This window comes from Dendropsophus ebraccatus, chromosome 9, assembly GCF_027789765.1.
Source record: "Dendropsophus ebraccatus isolate aDenEbr1 chromosome 9, aDenEbr1.pat, whole genome shotgun sequence".
Taxonomy (NCBI): Eukaryota; Metazoa; Chordata; class Amphibia; order Anura; family Hylidae; genus Dendropsophus; species Dendropsophus ebraccatus.
Window position 1 is genome coordinate 37,262,987 of NC_091462.1, and position 24,359 is coordinate 37,287,345.

The 24,359-nt window shown below is 41.5% G+C and overlaps 1 protein-coding gene across 1 annotated transcript in view; it reads left to right on the top strand.

Annotated features, from left to right (window-relative positions):
- The window catches only part of AGPS (alkylglycerone phosphate synthase), a 160,995-nt gene that overhangs the window by 18,517 nt on the left and 118,119 nt on the right, over positions 1–24,359 (top strand). Inside the window, exon 2 of the mRNA XM_069983004.1 lies at positions 17,646–17,735. Within this exon, the coding sequence (XP_069839105.1) occupies positions 17,646–17,735 (90 nt within the window). The remainder of the gene's footprint in view (positions 1–17,645; positions 17,736–24,359) is intronic.

The following is a 24,359-nucleotide window of genomic DNA, read 5'->3' on the forward strand; positions in this document are numbered from 1 at the left end:
CGTTATAAAAAAAACATTGTTCATTCAAAATCGTTAATGGTGCGATCGGGCGAATTATCGCACCGTGTAAAAGGACCATTACTTAGCTGTATACTCGTACCCCGCACCCAAACTGAGGACAAGAGCGGTGCTTTTTCTGGAAGAATCCGTCCATGAATCCATATCCGTCCATACAGGGATGGTGGCTGTAGGGAGTGGCACTGATGCCCATGTCCACAGAGAACGGCATACATGAATGACTTCTGTGTCTGAGGTTTTTGTTGAAGCGTTTTATGACTTGCACATGTCTTCTGCTGAGAATCCAGAAGTGTATAAAGCTCCATTGATTTGTGACAGGCAAGGGACCATGGATCCCAAGGATATCCCCAGGTGCTGTTCTCACAACATTTATTAAAGCACACACATAGATGAGAATAAAAGCAGGCCGGCACAAGCATCCTTATTGTACCCGCCTAGAGAATGAGGAAGTAACATATAGATGTACGTCAGAGGCTCGTAAACCACGCCGGCTCTGGTGCCTTCATCCTTCCGTCTATAAGAAGCGCATGATGGATCTGAAGAGCTGCAAACTTGAACCTTGACCCATAGCCCATAAAAGAGTGAGGATTGTAAATGAAAGTGCGTGCAAGAATAACAAGACTTTTTTTTTTTTTTTTTGAATAACCCACGTGTTTAGTATTATGGCTTTAGGCTATTAATTTTCAGGCCTCACTAAGACAACCCTTGTCCATATGCCTAAAAGAGCCTATAAACCCCACAAAGGGGTGGGGGGCTCCTATGAGCTGGAGCCATCATGTAATTCTACCAATGTCTGGCTAGAGGTTCCCCTGACAATTGGTTGTCTGCTGTAAAATTGTTTTCTGATCAACTGGTGTCAGAAGGTTGTATGTATTTGTAATTTACTTCTATTTAAAGGGTTACTCCGGCTATAATCTGTTTCTTTCAAATGAACTGGTTTCAGAAAGTTATATAGATTTGTAATTTACTTCTATTTAAAAATCTTAACCTTTCCCATACTCATCAGATACTGTATGTCCTGCAGAAAATGGTGTATTCTTCTTCTGGTGTCTGACACAGTGATCTCTGCTTTCCTCTCTGTCCATGATAGGAACTGTGCAGAGTAGCAGCAAACCCCCATAGAATACCTCTCCTGCTCTGGACAGTTCCTAACATGGACAGAGATGGCAGCAGAGAGCACTGTGTGAGAATGGAAAGAATACACCACTTCCCGCTGGGCATACAGCAGCTGGTAAGTACTGGACAACTTGAGATTTTTTATTAGAAGTAAATTGCAAATCTCTGGTGCTTTCTGGCATCTGTTTAACTGTCCAGAGCAGTTTCAAATCCTCATAGAAAACCGCCCCTGCTCTGGACAGTTCCTGTCACGGACAGGGGTGGCAGCAGAGAGCACTGTATTAGATTGAAAAGAATACACCACTTCCTGCAGGACATACAGCTGCTGATAAGTGCTTACAAATCTGCATATTGTTTCTTACACCAGTTGATTTGAAAACTCCCCCCCCCCCCCCCCCCCTCTTATAATTTCCACCCTAATATCTGCACCAAATGATGGATTAGTTGCGTAAATGATTTGACACACACTTTTTTGAGTGTACTTTCCCTTTAAATGAGTGTTTACACCACCAAGTGGAAATGTGCTCCCGCCGAGCCGGATTCCAGTTCATCTGCCGTCTGCCTGCAGGAAGTGACTGGTGGCCGGCCTGCATAGAATAATGTGGGAAGCCTTTGCATCCTGCAGTGACATCTGGTGCCGGCTTCTTTGATAGCAGAATTCTCTCCACGTTCGTCTTCACATGCGCTCAGCAAGTCCTACATGACTCAAAATGGATGCTGATCAGTTAGTGGTGAAATATAGAGCTGTAAAAGCTGGCACGTCTCTGCATCATTGCCTGCTCATGTGTCCTCAGCAGCTACAGAGAAATACAGGCTCCCGGCATCCAGTAGCGACAATCTAGAATCTTCTTTCTGATTAGAAATCTTCTTTTTCTGATTGTAGCATCTTATCCAATGAACGTCCTAACGGTTTAGTAGCAGTTTTATAAATTCTGCTTCACATCAAGCGTCAAATAATAAAACCTATAAGACGTGATTCTTATGTCAGATTTGTTTCCAGCGGCCACAAGGTAGATCGACAGATTTATTTTGTCATATAATGTGAACAGATACTGGATCCTAGGTTGATGTCAGCATTTTCATGACTTTGTTTGTATGTCCTATAGCCAGTATGTTTCTATCCGAGCACATGAGCGCTACCCCCGGACACTGGAGTCATAGTATACCAAAAAGAGACAATTCTCTTGCCCCCAAGTTAAAAATTCCTTATTGCGTTTCAGATTTCAGATTTTAAAATGCTGACCGGTTTCGGACCTTCCATTCTTTAGTCATGGCCATGAAGGTCTGAAACACTTTGGAATATTAAATATGGGGGGGGGAAGCAATTAGGAATTTTAACTCTAGCTTTCTTTTCTGGTAATTTTTTTTTTTTATTATTATTTTTAATTAAAAAAAAATAAATTCAAAAACAATTGAAACAATCTGATGCCAAATACATATAAGATGATTCAGGATTAAGTTTATTCCTTTTATATAATACAGTCAGCCTGAACTTAATAGTTTGTTACATGGGAAGGCCATGCACAGAAACTATACCAACCTCTAACCCCCTAAGTTAAAAGAAAAAAAATTATTTTTTGGTCATTTAAACAGAACCTATACTTTTTTTTTTTTTTCTTTTCTATCATGTGAAGCCTACACTGTGTGATATGTATGTGCTATAAAATTATTATTATTAAAGGGATTTTCCAAGTTAAAATAACATCCCCTATTCACATAAGAGAAACAGATCGCTGATCTCAGGGAGACCAGCCAAACGATAACACTGCCGGCTGCTAGTGAAAGCGCTCAATGCAGTGAAATCCTAAGTGCATTGCCCCCTGGGAAACATTGAAGAGTCTCGAACACAGGACAAGCCAGATATCCCTCCGGGAAGGACCCAGCCAAGGGGGGGGGCTCCTGTAAGTTTTTGGTGCCCCTTGACTGGGTCCTCCTGGAGGGATATCTGGCTCGTGCTGTGTTTCGAGACTCTTCAATGAGGCTTCACAAGCTCTTCTTTTGCATCCCCTATACACAGGATATGAGTCAGATCACTAGGGGTCCGACCACAGGGATCTCCCACCATCTCCAGAATGAGTCACACGTGGGCCGCTGCTCCATCCATTGTCTGTAGAGCTGTCTAGAAAATGAATTGCATAGAGTCATGTGTACATTGAGTCGCCACCACATTCAGAATCCATTCCTCTTCAGGAGATCATGGAGGATCTCGACAATTGGCCCACTGCCATCTGACACTTATTCTCTATCCTGTCCAATAGGGCATACGTTATGTGAATTTGGAATACCCTCTCTTTTTAAAGAAAACTAAATTGTCATCCACAGAAGCATAATGTGAACATAGATTGACTTACTGGGGCTCTGTTCACACCTGCGTTCATTAGGGTTTCTATTGAGCTTTCCAGTACAGGGGAAATCTGCAGCATGTAAACATACCCATAATGACCTTATTACATGTGGCGATTATCAGCTAAAACAAAGCAGATATCAGATATTGTGTAATAGGGCTAGTGATCAGCCAACGATCATGAGTGATTGGGCCTTAGTGACCTGCAGCCAGTCACATGACTGATCGTTCTTTGTGAAGCCTTTGTAGGCGAGCGCCGATCGCAGAGATTATACAATTAGGATTGGGCAGTTTTATACGACCCTTAGGCATGTTTACACGTTGCAGATTTGTTGTGGATTATAATGAACGATGCAATGAAAAGTCTATAGCAGATGCGGCAGAAGTCGTTCCTGTAGTCCGTTGCATCAGATGGTGCGTGCTGGAAGGGAAGCAGACAATGCACCGTGCTGGTCATTCTCCACACTTAAAATGCGCCCAGATGTTTTACGGCTTGTTTCTTCTTTTGATGCTGAGCCATAAAGTTCACACCTGCCACACTGCATCCCTCTGTTTTTTTTTTTTTTTTTTTTGTTCCCATAGAATTGTGGGTAATGTTTAGAAAGCTGTGCATGTCGTGTAGAAGGGAAGGCCGGAACATTTGCTGTATGTTTAACTCGAGAGAGGACTTGAAATAGATACCATATATTTTAACTCAATTGGCAATTGTTAACAACCTGGAACCTGTAAGGGCGGCTGTATATTTTACAATCCATTGCGGGTCACAGATTTTACATGTCTTATCCATGTGCTGTATGGCGGCTTCAGCAGCACCTCAATAATATGGTGGATTTTCCCTGCAAGCTTTACCCCTTTCCATGCAGCAGCGCAAAGTCCTTCTGCACAATCCACATGTTACACAGTAAAGAGGTAGTCTGGATTCCATCCCCTCCCTCCCTACAGGAGTAGTGTCATGGCCCTTTTATACGGAACGATTTATCGTTCGAATTTGCACGATAACGATCGAATTCGAACGATCGTACGTGTAAACGCAGCGAACGATCAAACGACGAACGAGAAATTGTTCATTTTGATCTTTCAACATGTTCTCAAATCATCGTTGATCGTTCGCAGATCGTTCAGTGTAAACAGTCTTTCAACGATTTCACCTATGTGTGAGATAGGCTTAAACGATCGCATACCGAATTTTCCGTACGATGTATCGTTCCGTCTAAACGCTGATCGTTATAAAAAACACATCGTTCATTCAAAATCGTTAATCGTGCGATCGGGCGAATTATCGCTCCGTGTAAAAGTACCATCACTCTTTGGCAGGGTCTGGTATCACAGCTGATCCTATTTAGGTCGATGGGGCTGAACTGCAATATCAGAAGTAGCCCTATGTATAAGCATAGGCCACCCAGTTTTTGTATCACTGTATAGCAATGTTCCTAAACTTGTTGCTTTACAGCTGTTGCAAAACTAGAACTTCCTTCATGCCCTGACGGCCTTGGGAAACACTGCCGTACAGATGTAACATAAAAACTTATCACACAGTGGCCGGATTTCTATCATTCGCATTGTTCACTCCCATCTGGGATGCAAACCTCGACAGGCATCCGTTTCTAATAGAAGCCTATGGGGAAGATTTATCAAACATGGTGTAAAGTGAAGCCGGCTCAGTTGCCCCTAGTAACCAATCAGATTCCACCTTTCATTCCTCACAGACTCTTTGGAAAATGAAAGGTGGAATCTGATTGGTTGCTAGGGGCAACTGAGCCAGTTTCACTTTACACCATGTTTGATAAATCTCACCCTATGTGTCCATGAGAGCAGAAAGAGGAAAACTGGATGTGATCCGCTACAGAAAAAAAATCTAGCTGCCTTGCTTTCCTCCTAGAACAATGCCACACCTGTCCTCAGGTTGTGTGTGGTATTACAACTCTGCTCAATTTACTTCTTCTGGAACGGACGTGAAAACCCACACACAACAAATACAGGACAAGAGAAGGGCTGTTTCTGGGGGAAGAGTTTTTTATTTATTTATTTTTTAAATCCTAGACAACCACTTTTAAATACGTGATTGGTCCACAGTAGTTTCCACTCCATGTCGTGGACCCCACAAACTCCTGCACCGACCAATAGATCTGTCCCATTCTCTATGATTTATACTCCTATTTATCTGACACTTTTAGTTATTTTTTTTTTTCTTTCCAATTTTGAATATTTTACTATAAAAAATTTGAAGAAACCTGGTCTTAGGGTGTCATTTTTTTTAATGGAATGGCAATTAGAGATGAGCAAACCTGGAGCATGCTAGAGTCCATCCGAACCCGAGCGTTCGGCATTTGATTAGCGGTGGCTGCTGAACTTGGATAAAGCCCTAAGGCCATGTGGAAAACATGGATATAGTCATTGGCTGTATCCATATTTTCCAGACAACCTTAGAGCTTTATCCAAGTTCAGCAGCCCCAGCTAATCAAATGCCGAACGTTCGGGTTCGGATGGACTCGAACCCGAACCCGGTTCGCTCATCTGCTATCAGGCTCCTTGCCCTTCATAGCCCGCATTCCCATGGCATCCCTTCCTCTATTTGTAATCGCCATTGGAGGACTTGCGCCCGCAGATTTATCCCGCTCCCGTTAAAAGGCATTAGAATAAAAAACTGTCCGCTAATAAAACGTAAACAGGGAAATTGTATTCTTTTTCTCTAAATGGGGCATTAATATTTGAACATTTACCACTAAAAACCTAATCTGTCCATAACAATTGAGTACACCCATTCACTAGGAAGGGGATGAATGATGGCCAGCAGTGCATTAACAATTTATGAGCTTATTGAATTGACCTCTTAGGCACATAAATGTCCAATAAAACATAATATTAGTTTCTTCCAGACTAAGTACAAGAACAGAAAAAAATGACCTTTTATTTTTTATTATTATTTTGCATCCTGATCATCATAATGTGAGTAATGTATTGAACCACGGTCTGGTTTACTTTTTTTTTTTTTAAGCAGTGGGCGAAGAAAAGGACAAAGGCATTATTGGTTTATCAAGAATTGTGACTCCTTGGTCGCCTGCCCCCACCCCCCCTATTCTCTCCATGCCCTGTAAGTCCGTCATACTGTAGAAGGGAGAAAGAGAAAAAAAAATCTTACTGCAGAACTGTTCCAGAACATTAAACCTTATAAAAAACAGCCATCCCCAGCCACGCAGCAGTTTGAAAATGTTCAATCCATTCAGCGCCAGTTGTATTTAATATTTCTCAGATGAACTCAAGTTCAACCCGGCTCTATAATTTTCAGTTTATTTGCCTTCCGCGTTCACGTTCGATAAAACAGTCACTGCCAGTTTCAGCCGGTTCTAGGTAACTCTTTCGTCCCTGGTCAGGCCTGCAGCACGTTGCAGAGCTCTTGGGCTTCAGACTGTCCTGGAGCTTGAAGGGTGGGGAACATCATAAGGCTGGGGGGGGGGGGGCTGTCTGTCTGTGTGAACTGATTTGCATGGGAGGTGAAATCACACAGCACATACATTTGCCTTGTAATGAATTGTCTTGTATATTATGTGTTTATGGCTCGCTTTCCAGTCTGCATCTGCTAAGCTCGCTCGCCTGCATAAGCAAAGAGACGCGGCCACCATTATCTGCCATGCCACAGACGACATACCTAGTGGAAACCCGATTTGTCTTTTTATCCTTTTTTCTGGATACAAATATAAAAAAAATTTTGGGGAAAAAAATTATATATTTTTTTTCCACAATAAATTATCACACGGCAGAGCTTTACCTATTCAGCTGCCACGGGAAACTTTAGGTACGTTTATGTTTTAAGTATATGGTTATTAAAGGGTTCTGGTATACAGGAAACTGTCTCTTCTAAATCTAGCAGAATTCTAAGGAATAAAAATTGATATTGATTATTATAATATTAGATCAATGTCGCCATTCTTTCACAAGCTTTTAGCTATAAAATAGGAATGTCTCAGGAATCAATATATCATCTTTATTGCAATAATATAAACTTTTTTTTAATTATTTTTTTTCCTCCCTTCTTATGGAAGATGTACATTTGGCATAAGTGGAATTTTGACCCCTGTATATATACTGGCGCTCCAGTATAAAGTGAAGATATAAAGGTTTTATTCACCCATCAACGTGCAACGTTTCAAGCAGCAGTTGTTGCTTGAAAAATATCTCACTGAGAGATCGAAACGTTGCACATTGATGGGTGAATAAAACCTTTATATCTTCACTTTATACTGGAGTGCCGCCTCCTTCAAACTATTTTTGCATTTGGAAGCCTGGGTCTGGCTACCAGAGTTCGTGCACCCACTTGAGCCAACACAGTGCCGTCCGGCAATCCCTTATTTTATTTTTTTTCTCTCTCATGCCGCCATGTTCAGGCAGCATGACAGTCTCCTTTTTAAAGATACCCATCCAGAAGAATAAAAAACTTGGCAAACCCATTGGTTTCGGCAGCGTTGGGCCACTATTTTATGGGTACCAGGTTTTAACAGAAATTTTTTAGGGAAATGAAAAATCAGACATTCTTGAAGTTACATTTTTCTTTTTCTCACGGGACATAACTAGCTTCTGGTAGCGGCTTATTCCCTTCTTACATGATGCACGTTAGACTGAGTTGGACATACATATGTTAATGAAGAGCTGGTAGAATAGCTACTGCTGAGTGTGTATGGTTACCTCCTAGTCCAACATCTAGTCCAAATAACTAACGTGTCTGGCCATTGGTAAGGGATCCAAAACGGCTAGGGCTGTGTCAAAAACCCCCCCCAAAAAACAAAGCAAAAAAAAAAAACTGGCTAGGGCTTATTTTCAGGGCAGTTTCAACACTGTGTGCCCCTACACTTTAGCCCCTCTCTGTACGATAGTTAGCTGCCATACTGTGTGTCCCACTGTTGTCAGGGCCCAATTACATCAAACGATTATAGGCCATACTTGGCTGGTTACTGCCTGTTACCGCTGATAATCGCTTTGTGTATTCGCGCCATGATCCACCTGCATGTACGATGTCGACTGATCGTGGTCTTTCAGGAGGTTGAAAAATCACGATAACAGCGACCGCCTGCTGCGGGAGGGGCTGCTAGCTCGGCGACGGTCTGCTGCCGCCACTCCTGTTGCTTGAAGTGACACCAGCAGACTGTCACTAATCCCGGCAGTCCTGTAAGTTCCCCCATTTGGCCTCCATACTGTATAAATCCCTCCCCCTCTGTAGTTCTTTCCCCATAATGTAGTCATCCTTTCTCTGCAGTAAGGCTCCCCCACACTATATACCTGGAGAAGTTGGATGCAGCCCTACGCCTGTCAGGGAAAACATGGATACAGCCTATGGCCTATAGCTGAGTCCATGTTTTTCAGGATTCACTAGGGGCTGCATGCAACATCTCCAGCCACTTAGAGACAAATGGCTGGTTTTCTTGGGGAAGATATGGCTGGCCAGGTGAATATAGTATTGAGTAGTAACTAGATGAATGGCCATTAATGTAAAAGGAGGAAGGGCTGGACCATTATGGCCTAAAGCAACGATTAACATGTAAACTTGATAAGTATACCACGCCCCGTGTGTGTGTGTGTGTGTGTGTGTGTATATATATATATATATATATATATATATATATATATATATATATATATATATATATATTATATTATATTATATTATATTTTATTATAGACAAGGAATGTCACGTGACAGGTCAGGGGTCACTGCTACTGTTTGTAAAAAGGAATGTCACGTGACAATTGGGATAGTTTATGACGAGGTTATAAATAAATGGGGAATGCGTAAATAATAATCATCCTGCAGAAGTTCAGGTTGGTTAATCAAGGCCATAGTCTGTTTCGTTTTTTTCCCCCGATTAATTGCCCAGCCCTTATAGAAGGATAGCCTAGATACACCAGAAAGAGAGCAACTCTATATGAATTTTATATGCCAGGAGAAGTCGTATGGGCAGAGGCTGCTCTTTATAAAGGGTTCTCCAAATTAAATAAAAGACAAAAAAAAAAAAATGATAGCCTCTAAGTACTAAAAGTACACTATACTCCTCTATACTCACCCTGCTGAGTGCAGGACTCCTGACTGTCCTGGTGTCTCTGGTTACTTCCCCTGTGGATGTATTCTCACGGCCCTGCATGTTTTATTCAGAACACCACCAGGAGAGCAGGGAGATCGCAACACATAGGGGGGGGGGGGGGGGGGTGTTACGAAGACCGGCTTACAAGTACGCCGGTCTTATATTAGGCCCCGTTCGCTTTTCCCTGGCAGGATTCACTAAGAGGCGTGCGCCTCTTAGTGAATCCGGCCGGGCGCCCGAATATGCGCCCAACGTACGAAATCTACACCTGCTTCCAAGAGGTTTAGATTTTGATCATGATTTACGCCTGTGAGCATAAATGAGGCGCGGGAGGAGGCCACGCGTTATCACGCCCCCGCAAACTCCGCCAGCCCGCCCATCGGGCGTACGAGAGGCGTACCCCAGGGAGAATGTTTGAATCTGCACCTTCTCCCCCATAGTGATCAGGCACATTGGAGCACCAGTGCAGAATACTTGTCATATTTTTTTTTTATTGCAGAAATCAGTAGTATAAGGCTGGGTTTACATATATAAGTTGGCATCAGTTGCGTTTTTTGCCTAAAAACTGACCACAACTGATGTCACAACTGATGCCAAAAATGCATCAGTTGTCATCAGTTTTTCTATCCGTCTTTTCATTAAAAACCATCAGTTGCCATCAGTTGCCATCAGTTGCCATCAGTTGCCATCAGTTGTCATCAGTTGTCACAAGTTGCGCTCATCAGTTGACATTTTTTTCCCCAGTATGTTTTCCTGTAATTTTCAATGGGATTTGCGGGGGAGCGCACGGGGGCTATATACTAATTGGGGGAGCTCACAGGGGGGCTATATACTACAAGGGGAGAGCGCACAGGGGGCTATATGGGAGGGGGAGAGCGTACAGGGGGGCTATATGGGAGGGGGAGAGCGCACATGGGGGGCTATATACTATTGGGGGAGAGCGCACAGCAATGCTGTATACTAATTGGGGGAGAGCACACAGGGAAGCTAAATATTACTGGGGGGGGCAACAGGGGGGCTATATACTACTGGAGGAGAAACAGGGGGGGGGTGATATACTACTGGGGGACCAAGGGGGGACTATAGGGGAGGGGGAGAGCACACAGGGGGAGAGATGTGTTTATTTTGTGCTACTATTTGACTGAACGCCGGATGCCAGAGCCGAACGGCATGCGTCCTGCCCGGCGAGGCATCCGGCGCTCTATTCGATTGTATTGGTGCGGCGCCGCATCACCGGAGCGGCGGTCCGCCAGGACGCTGCAAGATGCGTCCTAACGCACCGACGGTCCGGCGATGCGGTGGCCACTAGTTCACCGCCGCACATTTTGAACAATCCCATTGAAAACAATGGGATCAGTTCAAAGTTGCAGGAGAAAAGCGCCGGAGGGAAACGCCGCCTCACCGCCGGACATATGTAAACCCGGCCTAAGCGATTTTAAGAAACTCTGTAATAGGTTTTATCAGCCAAAAAAGCCTCCTTCTGTACTCAAGAAGCAAACTCCCAGCCTCCCCCCCTGACTTCATTACAGAGAAGCCAGTGAAGACGGGCTCTGCTCTCTCCATTCTATCCTTATGGAGGGGGGAGGGGCCGAGGGAGATGAGGGAGCAGGAAGAGGTGACATCAAGGTCAGCTGTTTGTAGACTGGGCACCTAAATCGCAGGATTCTGGGATCAGAAAGGTCAGTGCTTATCTATGAACTTACTGAGAGAAGATTGCAGGGTGTTGTGCTGTGCAGGACTGCTCCGTGCTCAGTCACTCCTAACAGCCCCTCCCTTCAGCCCTTCAGTTTCTGTTTTGCTTTTTTTCCACCTCTGTTTCATTATACAGACTCTTTAAGCCGCTGACAGGCGGACTGCAACACAATAACTCATGTAATACAGAGGCATAGCGCCAAAGATAGCGCCGCGTCCATAATTGTGGTATTATATAGATTGTGGTTAAACCTACAGCTGTTCTTAAGCATTTAATAAAAAGTCTCAAGGTTCACCTATATATCACAGTTTATTATACTGTGTACTTGTTCTTTGTTGTGTTTGTGCCCTTTAGAAGTTACCTTTATTTATTTTCAACTTGGATAGGATTGTTTGGTTGGAGCCATTTTATAGCTACTTTTCCTGCCGTTTCTTAACCAGTGTTTTCGGTGATGACCATTGGAACTTGACTGCGCCTCCAAGGGTAGAGAAAAGTGATCTTATAAGATTTCCTGAGACAGAAGGTTATAATTTTGCACGCTTCATAACTGCTTTGGGGATTATGGGATGTGTTTTCTTTCCCCCTCTTTTCTGTCATAGAAACAAAAAAGACAGACCTTAAAGGGGGACACTCCAACGACCCCCCCCCCCCCCTTTCAAATCAACTGGTGGCAGAGATGTATAATGTACTTCTATTAAAAAATCTCAAGTCTTCTAGTATTTGTCAGCTGCTGTATGTCCTGAAGATCTGTGTCTATATCTATGACATACAGCAGTTGATAAGTACTGGAAGACTTGAAATTTTTTTTTAATATAAGTAAATTACAAATCTCTGGCACTTTCTGACACGAGTTGATTTGAAAGAAAAAAAAAATCAGTGGAGTTGACCTTTGATCCGTGACATATTGAGCACACGATGGGCACCAGAATTGCCCAGTGAACCCCATAGACTTACAAAGGGGTCCATTGGGTTTTGCTAAGGTGTCCACTGTTTTGCCAGTAAAAAAAAATGCTGCATGCTATGCTTTTTACTAGGTTTTATGTCAAATATAATGGAATCTGCCATTAAGTCTGTAGTTTTATATATATATATATATATATATATATATATATATATATATATATATATATATATATATATATATATATATATATATAATCTATATCTATATCAGCCAACTCCAGTATATTACATTAGTACATGTATACCCCTAACCAGACCTCTGTGTTTGGACACGTTTTCACCTCTGAACACTGTGTTACAGCTCACACAAGAGGTTGAGTAACTTCCTAAACACGTCACATAACTTCTCTTGCTTTGCTCTTACATCATGTGTTTCATAGTCCATCCGCATCAGCTATGATACTTGGCTTGTTTAGTGTAAGTTTGGGCTCTCTAGTAGGGCCTGCGCTCTGTTCGGAGCCTCAGTCACCGATTCTGTAAGAAGTGGCGCAGCATGCAGCACCGCCTTTCTGCTTCAGTACCAGACTCTATGATAAAGACCCCATTAAAGTCAGTGGGATCTGTCGGGGGTATTGGTGTGCAGCATTTAAGGGCTTTGGCACCAGCATTATCCTCTTCGTTCTGCTCTAGAAGATTTCCAACAATGTCATCACCAAAATTAGGATCAGTATAAGGCAAAGTATTTGTGCAGTTCACAGCGTGCCATCAGCGTGTCCGTGTCACTTTCATGACATATTGTTTTAATGTAGCCCCCTGACCTGGATGGGATCAGTCATCGAATATTTTATATCGGATGGAGAATTCTAGTGACCAACCTTTTCCACACGCCAGATGCACCAAACAAGCATCTAACAAAATAATGATCGCTTGCTTATATTTTCTATATTGCCCTATAAATTCTTGCCTGCCATAGGCTGTAATTATACCGTATAACTATTATATTATTACAGAGACGCAACACCTTAGATCCCTAGGAGATCCCATAGAGTACAGGGAGACTGGCTTATATGACTGGGCATGTACATTGTAACCTGTATAACTGCAGAGTCAGACAGGGCACTATTATATAGGTGGAGTCCTGTCACTCCATACAGTGACATGGGAAACATGGTCAGCCTCATATTGTGGCAGTGGTTGGCTAGGACATGCTGTGCCAGTGCTCCGGGGTTTCACTGATGTGTGGTTGTGCCCGCTTCATTGGCAGCAGAGACTCATTTTGATACAGATAGTCATAGCACTGTGTGTGTGTGTGTGTGTGTGTGTGTGTGTGTGTGTGTGTGTGTAACCTGTATGATACAGATAGTCATAGCACTGTGTGTGTGTGTGTGTGTGTAACCTGTATGATACAGATAGTCATAGCACTGTGTGTGTGTGTAACCTGTATGATACAGATAGTCATAGCACTGTGTGTGTGTGTGTAACCTGTATGATACAGATAGTCATAGCACTGTGTGTGTGTGTGTGACCTGTATGATACAGATAGTCATAGCACTGTGTGTGTGTGTGTGTGACCTGTATGATACAGATAGTCATAGCACTGTGTGTGTGTGTGTGTGTGTGACCTGTATGATACAGATAGTCATGGTACTGTGTGTGTGTTTGTGTGTGTGTGTGTGTGTGTGGCTGATTGGCTCAGGCAGCATGTTCTGGTCGAATTGTGCGTTTACACAGAGAGATTTATCGAACAGATTTTGGTAGCCAAAGCCAGGAACAGACTAAAAACAGGGATAAGGTCATAAAGGAAAAACTGGGATCTATCCTCTTTTCAAATCCATTCCTGACTTTGGCTTCAAAAATCTGTCCGATAAATCTCCCTGTGTAAACGCACCCTAAGGAGCAGGAAGAGGAGGGGGGCACTGGGAATAGGGTAAGTATGTTTTTTTGTTTTTTCCTTCTCCTATTAACCCCCTCCTTCCACAGCATGTTATTGTTTACTTTAGGGCTGAAATAAATCTACATATCCTTAAGTTATATTCAAAGTGACAAATCCATGCAATTTGATAAGTAATTTCCACTGTGGATTTACATGTGAATTTGCTGCAGAAAACCCCTATTAGACTTGTCATTTGTAACAGCAGACTTATGTTATAGTCAGCACATATAGAAATCACTCCCCTGCCCAAGCTGTAGCTGACATCCTGGTCTTAAATAACATATATCGCCATGTAATGCTATACCTAATGCAAGTGTTAGCGGTGGGTCCTGATACACAATGTGACCTCTGTATATAGGATCTGCACAGATAACATTGTACGTGCACCTGAGGTGTCAGCCTGGGCGGCTATAGGAATCCTATGTGTGCGGATGACTATATAACACCAAGCAGTGAATATGAATAAAATGCGTAATTTATTTCGTTAATTTTGTTTTGCTGTAATAAACATTTTAGTGATCTGCACGATATAAAGCCCTAAAGAATGGCCTTCTCTCCGTATAAATAAGGCACAGCATCCCCGGTATTGGAGAGCATTGTCATTGTCGCCGGTGCCTCCCTTTCTCTGAACCCTCTGTGTAGTGAACAATAAGGAGTCTGTGGGTGGGTTGAGCTGAGATATATAGAGCAGCACTGCAAGAATTTGTAATGGAGTAATGCTGCCACCTAGTGTCCAGTCACCGGAAGTGTTCCTTTTAATTAACCATTGAGACACCGGTCAATTTGCATGTGAATAGGAGGAGCCGCTGTATGAATGATTATGGCCGTCTCTGTAGAAATCATTGGTAATAAACCCTAAGGCGTAATTATTGCAGTCAGTCTATAAAACGTGTAGAACATGCAATGGGCGTGTGTGATACAGTGGCTGGCACCAATGATGTGCGTGCAGCCGGCTGGTGTAGCATGGGTCATACAGAGGTGCAGTACCTTGTTTGACCTTATTCCTCCACTCACCATGCTTGTGAGATGCGAGCTTTGGCTGCTTCTCTATTCCTAATAATAGAACTCAAGGAGCAGGAATCAAAGACCCCAATGTTCTTGTCGGTCACAAGCTGAGGATATCAGATGCAGCCGTCATGCTTTAGGGGTTTCTAAGAATATCCTGTTACTTTTATGTGTGATCCAAACCAATGACATTAGCTGAAGGAAAGCAGCATGTGGGCGTCCTGACTGTATCTCTCAGCTCAGTACGATGGGGGATATAGTACCCAGCTCACCTGCATGCATTAGAAATGACTGCTGTGTGACCACTGGGGGAAAGATCATTGATGTTACATTACACAGATTTTTTTGATACATTGTTAATTTCTTTTTTTTTCTTTTTGGTCTTGTTCACATGGCAAATGGAAAATCTTGTAAAATGTTTATTGAAATTCTTAAACTTTAAAGGGGTACTCCAGTGAAAAGATGTTTTTAAACCTATGGTGTCAGTTATACAGATTTGTAAGTTACTTTTCAAAAATCTCAAGTCGTCCAGAACTTATCAGCTGCTGTATGTCCTGCAAGAAGTGGTGTATTCTTTACAGTCTGACACAGTGCTCTCTGCTGCCACCTCTGTCCATGACAGGAACTGTCCAGAGCAGCAGCAAATCCCCATAGAAAACCTCTCCTGCTCTGGACAGGGGTGGCAGCAGAGAGCACTGTGTCAGACTGGAAAGAATACACCACTTCATGCAGGACATACAGCAGCTGATAAGTAGTGGAAGACGTGTGATTTCTAAATAGGAGTAATTTACAATTTTCTGACACTGGTGCATTTGAAAACCTTTCTTTTTACCGGCGTACCCTTTAAGTCCTTTAGAGTAGTCTGTAGGCATAACATACCTAGAAATTTCTCAAGAAAATAGCCACAGAAACAAAAAGTTTAATTTCATAGTGCATCAAAAATGCATAAATGAAAGAAAAGAAAAAACAGCGATGTGTGACCCCAACCCTAAGATGTCTCAATGGATCTGCTATCCTGGTAAATGCCCGTCAGCATTCATCTGTTTTAGGATTCAACTTCTAGTGATGGTGGATGAGGCATAATTTACAGAAAATTGTCAGCTGATCTCTGCCCCTCGTGGCCTATAGTTTAGCTAGATTTCTCCCTGTATTATGAAGAGTACAGTGTAGCAGACTTATTGTATGGGTAGGACTATGTGTTGATGGTATGTACCAGCTATAATGCTTCACATTTTTCCCACCACTGTAAAAGAATTCAGCGTGTGAGATGCAGAGGGGCAGAAGTCTTCACACTGTATGAATGTTCTCTCATCACAACATGTGCACAGTGTGAGATGGACAGGAAACCCGGCCACAGCTGTCCTGGGAGGGAACAAAGTGCTGTTACACTGCCACCTAGTGGCCGCTTCGGTGTAATTACTCCACTCACTGCAACTAGAAAAATGGCCAACTATTTGTTATCCAAAAAAAAAATTTGTTTACTACTAACTTATAAATAGTTTTTTATATAAATATAAAGAGCTAAGAATTGTGGGAACTGTATTCATGCTACTATCTATATAGTTGTTTGTGAAATGGAGCTGTAGTATAGAGATGATCTGTGCTATAAGTATATCTACTTGATATGAAACCAGAAGCATATACAGGTCTATAATATACATAGATATTTTGTGTGTGTGTGTGTGTGTGTGTGTGTGTATATATATATATATATATATATATATATATATATATATATATTATAAAAAATTTGTAGGAGTTGAAAAAACTGAGGCCCAAAAAAATTAGTTTTACTCCTTGGAAAAGTATTATTATTATTATTATTATTATATAATTTTTTTTCTTCTGTATTCAGTTTTTCCTCCTGCGATCCATGTCTGCATCACTAAATACAGAGCTGTCATTATTGCATATACATTATATAAATGTGTAGTTCACATAATTAGATGTGAAGAAAGATGACTGTCTCTGTAATGGCCTGAAAGGGGCGCTTTACATTACCAAGTCTCTGGCTACATACTAGAAGGGATAAGTAATAAAGGAAACAATATACACCACAAATTTTCTTGTAGGTTCTCATAAGCAGCAAAAAAATAAATGGGTAGTCAATACTCGGATAGCTGTAGCTCTAATAATAATGTACATGTGTATATTACATATAATGTGTGGTGTATACTCATAGTTACAGATATGTATTTTACTTTTGTTCTACCATGTAATGATGCTTTATACATAGCACAGTCTTTAGAGAATAATTAGAAAATATTGCTGCAGCACTCTAAAATTTGTGAAAAAAGTAAACTGGTTTATTCAACCCATAAACAGGGTATCCGTTCACTTTTTTCACTAATTTTGGAGTGCTGCAGCAATATTTTCTATTTTGTATATTGAAACCAAGTGATCTCTCCGGTGTGCAGCTGGCACCCATCAAGTTACACGAGTGCTGCGTCAACGTTGTGATAAATATTAACACATTTTTAATCTCTGATAATGTTTAATGTACATCTATGAGGACTTGTATACTCAGTAAACGTGTCATTTATTTCTCCTTCTCTCATGCAGACAGGAGCTCTTGAAGTGGAATGGTTGGGGTTACAATGATTCCAAATTCACTTTTAACAAGAAGGGCCAAGCAGAGTTCACCGGCAGGAGGTAAGCGCCAGGATCGGTCCCTGCTGTAACAGGTGCTACTGAAAACGTCGCTATATCACATATTTAAGGTGATATATATCGGTTAGCTCTGTTAGGGTCACCGTTTGGAACCACTAATCTGATGTTAGTTGTAAGATGCTACTTTAAGTTTTGAAATTTTAGCCTTAAAGGTGATTGATTTACTCCTTTTGGGATCATTGGTTCTTATATCTATTAATTATCCAGCCCATTTTGTTTACCAAGTTTATCAATTTATCAAATAGTCCTGATACCGAGGGAATAGGCATCTTCAATTTGGAGGAAAAATTCCTGTTGGTGCCTGTAGATGGTGCTGTAGTACAATCCAGCCTTCCTGCACACAACTCCAAACCTTCAAATGGTTAAACTGTGCAGGCGGGCGTATGTAAATCCATAGTATGAGTCACCTGTGACTCCGACCAATCATCATGTTTGTTTATCTCTTGCTACCACCCACCCATCAATCACTGTGGACAGCCGGAGCTGCCCCTATTCTGTGACCAGCCAATCCTGAGACATATCGCAATTGGTGCAGCCTTGTGTAAACAGAGCATGAGCCCTATAATAAAACATCTTAAAGGGGCGGGGGTATGGGGGGGGGGCGTCTTCCACATTGACACAATCCTTTCTGAGGGGAAAATGAAAGGAGCTGTCATTTACCAGGATAATGTTATAAACTCATTGCATTTACTGGTAGAATCTAAAGTATAGGGCTTAGGCTTTTGAGAAGCATACAGAATTTATATAAGAGTTGCGTAAATTTATTTCTCCATCAATCATCACTATTAATCCTTCTTATTACTCATCCAGTCACGAAGTAATTCATATCCAATGCTGTAAATGTCTCAGATGTTTGATGCCTGTTTCACATTGTGTGTGAATATGAATATATATATATATATATATATATATATATATATATATATATATATATATATATATATATATATAGTACATAAAGGTTTTTCACATTACAGCAGCTTAGTTGTTTCTTCATTTCACTTATCCTGGCCCAAATATTTAAAAGGGTGATCCAGGATTAGAAAAGCATGTCTGCCTTCCTCTAGGAACCCCTCCTATCCTGTCCTGTCCTCACTCTGGATGTGGGTTTTGCAGCACAGTTCTGTTAAGTTATATCGCACACAACCTGAGGACAGGGGTGGCGCTGGTTTTTGCAAGAAAGCAGCTGTGTTCTTTCTAATCTTGCATAACCCCTTAAATATTTTGAGCTTATACTTCAGCAGCTCTTTGCATTATATATGCAAATATATCACACTTCTAGTATATCACACTCCACAGTTGCTGAAGAACATCATCTTAACCCATTACTACTCTACAACATACATACTGTTTTCTCATGGTAGATGCGTCTGTCTCATGATTTGAGTTACTAGTATGGCACAATGATGGCATGGCCACAGGGGGTGCCCGAGCCATCACTTGTGGATGCCATATGTATTATAAAGCCCATGTTTAGAGAGATTGATCCTGGCTGTGTAACCTCTTAAGTGGTTAGACGCTAATAGCAGCAAGTATTCTATATATCTGCTTAGGGAGGAGGTAATGGAAATCCAAACACTTGAAAGTGTTATAAAAGTGGCAATGCCCTATAACCGGGTTGGGGAACCTTTGGCCCTCCAGCTGTTGCAAAACTACAATTCCCATCATGCCTGGACAGTCAAAACTAAAGCTTTGGCTGTCCAGGCATGATGGGAATTGTAGTTTTGCAACAGCTGGAGGGCCGAAGGTTCCCAATCGCTGCCCTATAATATGACCAATGACGACTACAATAGGTCACATAATAAAACAAGCCTGTTAACCCTCAGAATAAAATTAAAGGGTTATTCCTCTCACATTTGTAGCCATTGCTCCTCTCAGCATTATTGTTGTAGTATAACTGTATAATAATGTAGACTTTTAACTACAATGTCCACACTATATCCAATTGTCTGCTTGCATTGTATAAGCAGACTGCACATGTAAGTTGCTGCATCTATAGTACTATGAATCTGTGTGTGTGAGTAAATTACTAATATATATATATATATATATATATATATATATATATACTAATAGTTGCAGTGTCTATAGTAATATATAAGTTGCAGCGTAATTTGCAGTAATATATATTTATTTATAAATATATATGAGAGAGAGACAGACAGACAGCCCCCCCCCCCCAAGTTTACGTTGCGTTATTGTATATGCATCAATATTTTCATCAACATTACCTACAATGCAAAACCTACAATGGACACCAGTCCTACATGACCCCTGAATGTTTTCCTGTGACGTGTCTGGCCGCCCCGTGTTCTCGGTGTCGCACAGTACTGCATGTAAAATCTGTGAGGTCCAGTAAATTGTGTTGAATAAAATTTATTGGAAGAAGGTAAAAGTGTTGCTTAGCCATGGTCGGCAGAGATATATATGCTGCTAGTAGCATTGTGTAGTGTATTATCTGTCAGCCTTCCTTACAATTGGTCAGCCTTATCTGTAGGCCAGGATGAGTGATGGGGACAGGGCTCAGATTGTAATTGCTGCACTTCCCAGCCTCGTGGTAGCAGAATTTTCCAGTGTTTACTGCTCGCTGGCGAATCAGTGAAACCACCCAATAAATAATCCACATCTGTTCTTCACATGCAAAGCCGCCTGGTGCTCGGGAGATAAACCCCTGACAATATTCTTTGTGTCCACCCCAAGCACCCAGCATCTCTAGGAGCTGGAGACAATGGGCACGGCGGGGAGCATCACACGCTGTATCTCTGCAGGCAGCAGCCGGCTATACACTCTACTTGATGTTGTGTGTGTCTTCATTAAACGTCACAAAACAAGGGCGTTCTAAATCAGCCGGAGCCGTGTCACATAGGGCTGTGTCCTGGGAACGCACACAGATCCTGGGGAATATGCATTCTCCCACGTCAGAAATAAAAAAAATCTCTGGGGTAGTGGAATATTAACCAATGTGTCTCTGATACCTGCTAGGATTTCCACAAATTTGGAAGTTATTCTTTTAAAATTTTTTAGGAATGAGTAAATATATTATATATTATATATTATATATATTATTTATTTTTTAATTTTAGATTTTTGTTGTTACTTTTTTATATTTTGCTGTTTTTGTGTGTGTTTTGTTTTTTTAATATACTATGTTTTATGTTTTTTTTTGCTGTTTGTATTTTTTTTTTATTATATTTTTATATTCTTGCTATTTTTATAGTTTCCTTATAAATGTTTAGTACCTTTTGCAGATCTGTTACAAAACCAAAACTGCAAAGTTCTCAAGTTGCTTTTTTTTTTTTTTTTTTTTTTTTTTTTATATAGCAATACAAAAAGTTTATTTAGTATAGCAATACTAAATCATTGAGAAAAGTTCCGATCTAGAAACCATAAATTTGTGGAAAGTTTTTATTTGGAGTGATTATTGGTTTTCTGCTGGTACACATGCTGGGCTGGGAGGGATATTGGGTTTCCTGTTGTTGTCTTGCTGTACTTCCAGTTTACATAGGCCGCTTGACAACAGCTTGTAGTCTCAGAAGGGGGGATATGTGATTTGCAGAGATCCTGTATCAGACATATGCTTATGTGCCATAAAAATAACCTCTCCTCCCCTATTATTGGATAGTAATGCTGCTGGGACATTGCTATTTGTACATTCACTACTATATGTCTATAATAAAGCAGGTACCTGATTTAAGGCCTCGTTCACATGTTCAGTCATTTTTTTAGGACCAAACATTGTTTGCAGTCTGCATCCACAGTCTGCAAAAATTCATCCGTAGTGCATCCGCAATTTGTATGTATGTATGTATGTGTGTATATATAATTTTTTTTTTTTTTTTTTTGCCGATCCCCTAAAAAATGGAGAATGTGATTTTAAATTACATTTTTATATTAAGGCGGTCCATGTTCCTTCAGACATTACATCCGTAACATTGCAAAAAATACGGATCCTTTAGACTTCTATTGGCTAATCTGCTCCAGATCAAGGCCTGTGGCCAAAAGTAAGGGCCCTATTCCACCGGATGATTATCGTTCAGATTATCGTTAAATCGTTCGAATCTAAACGATAATCGTTCGGTTGAAATGACTTAACGATTAACGACCGAACGAGAAATCGTTGATCGCTTTATAAGACCTGGTCCTATTTTTATCGTTGCTCGTTCGCAAATCGTTCGTATTGAATAAGACGTCGTTCGGTCGTTCACAATAGATACGAACGCAGTAGCGAATAAATAGCGAAGAAAAAGCTATCGCAATTACGATCATAAGTAACGATTATCGTTCCATAGAAATGACTGAACGTTTCCAGGTCTTTCGCAATAGCGGTCGTTTGAGATCGTTAACGATTATGCAAACGATAATCGTCCGGTGGAATAGGGCCCTAAGCTAGTGCAAAGAAAGACCTTAAGGGTAAATTCACACGGGCGGATCCGCAGGGAGTCTCATGCACGAAATCCGCAGCTAATCCGCAATACACGTATTATTCTAATTATTATTAATGTGTATTGCGGATTAGCTGCGGATTTTGTGCGTGGGACTCCCGGCCGATCCGCCCGTGTGAATTTACCCTAAATTTCCCCCATTGTGAGAATTAATGGGGTTATCTAAGCTTAGAAAAACTTGGCTACTTTATTGCAGAAACAGCACCACCCCTGTCCACAGGCTTTGTGTGGTATTACAATTCAGCTCCAATCATTTTAGTGGAACTGAGCTGCAATACCCTACACCCAACCTGAGTACTGGTGTGGTGCCATGTTTTTCTGGGCCTGGATAACCCTTTTAAGGTCCATGTGGCAGTATCGGTACATTAGTGCGAAGATTTAGGCTGGGTTCACACTACGTATATTTGAGGCTGTATAGCAACCAAAACCAGGAGTGGATTGAAAACACAGAAAGGCTCTGTTCACACACTGGTGAAATTGAGTGGATGGCCGCCATTTAATGGCAAATATTTGCTGTTATTTTAAAACAACGGCTGTTACCGTTATATGGCGGCCATCCTCTCAATTTCAACATTGTGTGAACAGATCCTTTCTGTGTTTTCAATCCACTCCTGGTTTTGGTTGTTATGAGGACCTGACATGAGGACCAAATACAGCCTGAAATATACATAGTGTGAACCCAGCCTTAAACTGATGCACATGCTGCGTATTGAGGAGGTGGATTTCCGTCTTATATGATGTGCACTATGTGTATAAAACCCCATGTACATTCATGGCACCACAGTCTACTGTGGATTTCACCTGCACAAATTCACATGTACAGCAGCTGCCGAATCAGTGATGAATCTGATCCAATGTGGCCTTTTTTTTTTTTCCATGGCAATTTTTACTTTACTGCCATAGAGCCAGCCCCGTGTGCGCCCCCCCCCCCAAGAAAAAAAGAAAAACAAAAAAAAAACACGTTCATATTACATTTCATACATTGCTATGGGCTATGTTCACATTTTGTAAGACACCGGCCGTTCCGTGATCTGGCCGGGACACCGAACAGACGGTGTCTGAGAAGATTATCCCGGGTGGTACTGCAGTACCGGCCAGATGATCTTTAGTGCCACTGAATTCTGATGCGGGCAAATCAGAATTCCCCACTGCTCACAATGGAGCGTGCGGCCTGAGCAGCACGCTCCATAGTGTGCACTGACATGGTTTTCTGCGACCGCTATTCACTGAATAGCGGCCGCAGAAAACTGACATGTCAGTTTCTCACGGCGCCGCTAGGTATCCCGGCCAGACTCCGTCCGGGATTCCATAGAGGGCAGTACAATGTAAGGTTTGTATAAATCACTGCCGTTGTTTCAAATCGGCAACAACGGCCGTGATTAATACGAACCTTACGTTGTGTGAACATAGCCTCGACGTGCAGTTAACATCCAATCCAATAAATGCCATGGTGGTTTTTGCTGAAACCAGCCTTTTTGTGTTTTTTGTTCCTGTGATGTTTTTATCCCCTGGTGTTTGTGTTTTTTTTTAAATTTCTTTTACTCATGTGATTTTATATCATGGCGGGGGGAGTGTGTACCACCAGTATGCATATAGCCATGACTCCCCTTACAATATCGTTTGAATACCTTAAAAAAAAAAAAATTTTGTAACCATCTGCCACTATTGTGATATTGGCGTCTGCTCAGTATTGTCCTGAATTGAATTTTTTTTTAACGTTAAGAAATAAAGTTGAAAACTATTTTACTGGTCACTGCAAATAATTTCCTTCTCCATACCAATCTATCTATCTATCTAAAAAAAAAAAAAACACGCAGCACTCAAGGAATCAGAGCTTGCTGTGTGCCAGCGGTCCCACCTCGATTCACAGGTGTCTATGTAGATAGGTAAAAAGCGACTGCAGCACTTCAGACTTGGTAAAAATTTTTAGATGGTGTTTATTCCATACAAAAACACACGGTGAACAAACAGCGACGTTTCAACGTCCCAATGACGTCTTTCTCAAGCCAGTGAATACACTCCATACACGGGTGCTATATATACATAGCATTGCACGTGATACAATAAAGACATAGTTGTCTGACAAAATAGTGATTAAATAAGGGAATGTTGCCATTCCTAAATCCAAAGTGAAATAGTGTCCATAGTCTTAAATAAGATGGTG